Here is a 6,094-nt window from a genome sequence, read left to right on the forward strand (position 1 = left end):
GTAAGTGAAGTTTTAACTAATATTTTTGAATTACTATGTGTACGCCTAGAATTCTGTGGTATTTTCATAAATATTCTTCTTATAAATATTTGTTGAAATACTAAATATGCTAGTTTAATTTTCAGAATTATAGTCATCGATACTTAGAGCGTATTTATATAGGTTTTTCTATGTTATTTTATCTGATAAAAGATTGGACAAGTCGCCATTTAGAATAATTTGTCCTTAGTTTGGTAAGCTAATATTACTAAGCAAGTTTCCAATTTAACTTGATATTTTATCGTAGGATTAAAAATCTTCCTATGAATTCATACTAGACAAAGTAACGCTTGAGTTTAAAATTTTAAAAGAATCTACGATATTTTAAATATGAATATCGTTGTTTTGTTGTAAATGACTAAGATTACTACTTTGTATGCTTGAATTAGTATTTTGAAGTATTGTTTACACTTAACCAAATATATTATTTTTCTATTTGGCAAAATTGTTTTATTATGATGAGCTAAAGATTAAATATGATAACTAAGCAGTTACTTTGTTCGCAAATGTCGACAAAAGGGAGAATTTAGGTATTTAGAGAGATAATTGCTATATATTTTAAATCATTATACTTGCGAAATCATTCAATTATTATGAAAGCTAATTGCTTTTACTGATGTCTTCTGCTATGATGCTTAAAGTCACTAGTTAGTTATTGACTTAATTATTTGAGCTTTATAGAGCTTATGAAGTGAGTTGATTGACCAGTTAATAATATTCGTCAGCTGTTTTTTTCTATGCTTAAACCATTATTATAGAAGATGTATTATAAACTCCTAGGTAAGAATCCATAGCCTATGCCATAACAACTAGATTTCCCCTAGGCAATACTGTTTGAATTGAGTTGTTTATAGTCTAATCTTATATTTATCTTCTTAAAATATTCCAAGGAGAAACCAATTCTTGATTGGCATCATCTGCACTATTATAATAGAAGAATTGATAAGTCAGAGGAAGATCTTCATCTTTACAATTCAAGAATTAAATTTAGAAGATAGTCTCAAGGGCTATGCCTTATGAGGGACTTACATTTAAAACACAATTCTGAGGAGGAATGTTTATTTAAATGCTAATTGTAGACAAGCTTGGCATAACAAATAGAGGATTGTACACAGAAAATCTTATTTAAAGTGTTGGATTTGAGGGATTTATATTTTAAAAATAGTCCCAAATTCTGAATCTAATTTAGAAATAATCAAATTTAATAGCTGCAACTGGATCACTATTGTATAGTATAGCTCCTGCATAAGACAAGTAATCTGATGAAACATTCTCACCATAAAGTATTTAGAAATTAAGGTCATCATTCAAATTAATTTTTTGATTAATGTGCGATGCTGCAGATAAAATATTTAGAGGAGGTACGTCTAATTCTGTGAAAATACAAGTAGTTGTGTATTTTTTTTGTCTAGAATCTTTTTATCCAACAACAGTAAACTAAACTGCAGTGTATGGTTAAAACGTTTTAGCAGGAAATGTAATACTGCTAGCTCCTTGTTACAATTAAATCTAATTATTTTATTAATCATAGCAAATATGGTCTTAAGACGAAAGACTATAACATTACCAACTCAAGTTGATATTTGAGGGAGAATTTGGATCTTGCAACTCATAATCCCTCGAATCTGTATTTAAGACCATTTTATTAGTATAGCCTTAAACAAGACTTGATCCTCCAATAATTTATAAATACAAATCTGTGATTTAAATATTAACAGATATCTTTTGGATGGCAACAACATTACTATCTGAACTCAAATTTAAAATCAGCTATTATTAAAATTTAATATTTAAAAACAAATAAGAAAATATAAGTATTTTTTTTTGGCATTTTGAAGAGGTATAATTTAAATTTGAACTTTAAAATGAAGAGTTTTAAAATTTTGATGGTATTTCTTAGAATTATTTATAAAAATTTACACTCATATCAAATTTTTAGTTAGATGCTAAGGTGTATGGGAGAATATCATATTGAAAGCTCATTTAATTATATTGATTTAAGTTTTGCTTTTATAGCTGGTTAGAAACTAGTTGTAAATCAATAGGCTCATTATTAATATAAGTCATTTAACCAAGCTCACAGATCTAAATGTAGAACTAAAAGTAGAAACTCAAGCTCATATATCTATTTTTTTATTTTAAGAATAAATTATATTTATAGAAAATATCTATTGATTATAAAGAAAAATTAACCTATAAATTGGTGGATATACAGATTGCTAATAAGTGATTCTTATAAATTTTTATTTTTGATAAGCTATGGTGAAGGTTTAAGTACCAGCTTAGTTAACCTTAAGTAAATAGTTAAGAGATATAGCAATATTAATATTTGGAGGTATGAATTTAGGATCTATAATTAAACTAGTGTTTTTGTTTTAGCTTGCTTCTAATAAAATCTACTTTATATTTTCTTACTGGTCATTGCTTATGGAGCCTACTATTTGATTTAAAGTCCAATTAAAACTCATAAATTTTCTTCCTGCGTCATTCTAAAGACCATAAAGAGTTATATTTATAGGGTTGCAGCTGTTTTCTATGTGATTATAACTAAATTGAAGTTAAGGAATTCCAGGAGGCTCTTAGAAAATTATATTTCTATAGAAAGTGTTAATAAAGTATCCACTATAATCTACAAACTGTAATTTATTTGGCAAAAGAGTTATCTAATTATTTTCCATTATTGTTGATGAGTCACCTATGTATTTATTTATCAAATTAAATTAAATTTAAATTAAAATATTTTCTTATTAATATATATTATAAGTTGAATTGAATATTTTATAAAAAAGTTACTTAAATTAACCAAAATTTGATTCCCACTGATTTAGCATTAAGAATCTAACCCAATCGTGGCTAAAGTTGCTTAATCAAATATCTGTGAGCACAAAGACTAAGGTGTATTTGATATGATATTAATCAATGGAGATCCAAAATCAATTGAGAGCTATGGAGATGTGGCACTTAATTTTGCATCAAGGACAGCAATATTTTGATAACTGCATTAATAAAATATATTCCTTTTATCATTTTAGTTTTTGCAAACACATGTATTACTTAAAACATCTAATTATCTTGTTTCATTATAGCAAGTCTTACATTATTAATTTAAAATCGATGATTAATCACATAGTTAACAGGTGGGGTAGCAGGCATTGCATTATAGGCTCAAATAATTTTAGCATGAATCGCATGTGAGCTAAATATTATTACTTTAAAACCCATTTGGGCAAAGACTAACACAACTTTTGTTGTAGAGAAAGCTATTAGGGTAGCAACTCAAACAATTGTTTGAATCCTTTCCATCACAGCTTGCACAACTAATATCACATGACTAACACAACTATGAGATTTAATTAGGATATTGGTTTTGATTACATGATTGTACACACTGCTTTGTAGCTTACTAATAATATAAGCCAGGATTACAGGATAAGCAATTATTAGAGCTAAGACCGTCACAAGTTTTACAGGTTGAATGGCAAGTGCAAATTTTTTAGATTGTATCAATATATAAGCCAGAATTACAGGATAAGCAATTGTTAGAGCTAGGACCATCACAAGTTTTACAGGTTGAATCACAAGAGCAACTTTTTGTCTGTGGATTATAATATATGCCAGGATTACAGGATAAGCAATTGTTAGAGCTAGGACCATCACAAGTTTTACAGGTTGAATCACAAGAGCAACTTTTTGTCAGTGGATTATAATATATGCCAGGATTACAGGATAAGCAATTGTTAGAGCTAAGACCATCACAAGTTTTACAGGTTGAATCACAAGAGCAACTTTTTGTCTGTGGACTATAATATATGCCAGGATTACAGGATAGGCAATTGTTAGAGCTAGGACCATCACAAGTTTTACAGGTTGAATCACATTTGCAACTTTTTGCCTGTGGATTATAATATATACCAGGATTACAGGATAAGCAATTGTTAGAGCTAGGACCATCACAAGTTTTACAGGTTGAATCACAAGTGCAACTTTTTGCCTGTGGATTATAATATATGCCAGGATAACAGGATAAGCAATTGTTAGAGCTAGGACCATCACAAGTTTTACAGGTTGAATCACAATTGCAACTTTTTGTATTTGGATTATAATATATGCCAGGATAACAGGATAAGCAATTGTTAGAGCTAAGACCATCACAAGTTTTACATGTTGAATGACAAGTGCAAATTTTTTAGATTGTATCAATATATGAGCCAGGATTACAGGATAAGCAATTATTAGAGCTAGGACCATCACAACTTGCACAGTTATTATCGCATAGTTAACATTATTGCTATTAATTTACAAATTAATTACTATTACAAGAACTTACACACTAGTTAATAGCTTGCTAATAATAAAACCCAGAAGAACATTATAAGCATATTTAATTATAATCACATTTGTCACAATTTATTTGACACTTTTAATATTAAATAATGTAAATATTTTTTTAAAAGAGAGAATTCATATTTAAAAAGTTTAGAGAAAAGTTATTTGCTATATATTAATTAATTAATTTTTTAACATTTTAATTAATAATTTTTATGCCTCTCTCTATTAACAAATTTAATAATTAATTTTACAAATTGTACAGCTAAATTTATTTCAGTAAAATAAATTTGATATGTTTACCCAAGGTTAACATTCAATGGAGTCAATTTAATAGTTATACTATCTACATTTTACTTATCTTAAAACAAGAAATGTAAAGAAGTGTAATAATTATCTGAATTAACAGTCTATTGGGTAGACAAACTATTATATTACATATTATTTATTTCAATAATGGAATATAAAGTAGTTGGCTAATAAGGAATTATTGCCTTAAATTTAAATGAAAACCCAATAGAATATATCTTTGTAGCCCTAATTTATTTTTAAAATATTTAAGTAAATATTAAAATATCAAATTAAAGTATTAAAAATAATTAATTGTGAATTTTCTTTTAGATTTTAAAATAAAATTAATGCAAGGAATATAAATTATAGATTTAAAAAAGAATTATATATATATTCCTAAAATAAATTATGTTTTGTTAATAACTGGTTTTACGGGTTTTAAGAAGTATATTTTATTATTATTTGATTATCTAAAGTACAACTATTCCCTGATAAGTAACTTGTTTGATCTTAGGGAAATAAACTTGAATTTAAGCAATTAGTGTCTAAGAAGTAATTTTTAAGGCTGTCTATATCAGATTGTAATGCAGGGTTAATATAATTAAATAGGCATTAACTAACTTTAGTTTATAAAAAATGATTTAATGATAAATTTATAATAGAAAATAAGTTTACAATTAAGATTAAAACTTCCAGTGCTAGTTAAAAAACCTCCACAATCTTAATTTTATCCAGCATACAAATATTTTAAGACTGTTTAATTAATTATAAAATAATTAAATCCTTTTTTGCATAATTTATTAATAAAAAATTTTACTTTGTAAAATAAAGAAGAGACCTATTCTGATTTTCTGAGTTTTCATTGTTTATTCCATTTACCTTTATGAGATTTATGGTAATAATTGTTTGTGATTAATTACATATTATAAAATAAATAGATAGCATATGCTTTTTATTAGTATGTTATTCAAACATTAGTTATTAAGTTAGTCAGTAAAAAATAAATTAGTTCTATTTGAATTTATAAAACCTTAGATTCTAATTTAGGGGGGGAGGGAGGGGAGAGCGATATAAGCGTATTTATTACATCCATTTTTTTTTAAAATAAACTAAAATAATATATTTATTAGAATTCAATATGTCAACTCCCCTTTAATTTAATTAAATAAACCCTTCTAAAACTGTGTTTAGAAGCAAAAATCTTAAGACTAGTCATTTTATTAAGCGAAATGCATATTAGTTTTATTTGAGATTAAGAGGTGAATCTAAATATTTTAAGGCAAAAATTAATTTGTGAGTTTTTAAACTCTGGTTATTTTAAATAGTTTACACTAAAACCAATATTAAATTTATAGCCTATAATGATCCAATCCTTAATCAATAAATAAAATAGTAAATTAGTTTAACTGTTAATTAAATTATCTCTTACTGTTTAATT

The 6,094-nt window shown here is 26.1% G+C and overlaps 1 protein-coding gene across 1 annotated transcript; it reads right to left on the minus strand. All coding sequences in view use genetic code 6, as the record gives it.

The window, feature by feature from the left end:
- Positions 1–143: 143 nt before the first annotated feature.
- On the minus strand, positions 144–5,519 carry TTHERM_01485660 (REJ domain protein; the record flags this gene model as incomplete). Its single annotated transcript, XM_001029485.3, has 8 exons — positions 144–1,809; positions 1,960–2,164; positions 2,233–2,734; positions 2,833–4,456; positions 4,620–4,902; positions 5,090–5,276; positions 5,332–5,409; positions 5,474–5,519. Coding segments are annotated over 8 exons (4,591 nt in total), but the record flags the coding sequence as incomplete, so codon positions are not given.
- Between the last annotated feature and the right edge of the window lie 575 nt (positions 5,520–6,094).

The sequence above is a fragment of the Tetrahymena thermophila genome, assembly GCF_000189635.1.
Source record: "Tetrahymena thermophila SB210 genomic scaffold scf_8254526, whole genome shotgun sequence".
Lineage (NCBI taxonomy): Eukaryota > Ciliophora > Oligohymenophorea > Hymenostomatida > Tetrahymenidae > Tetrahymena > Tetrahymena thermophila.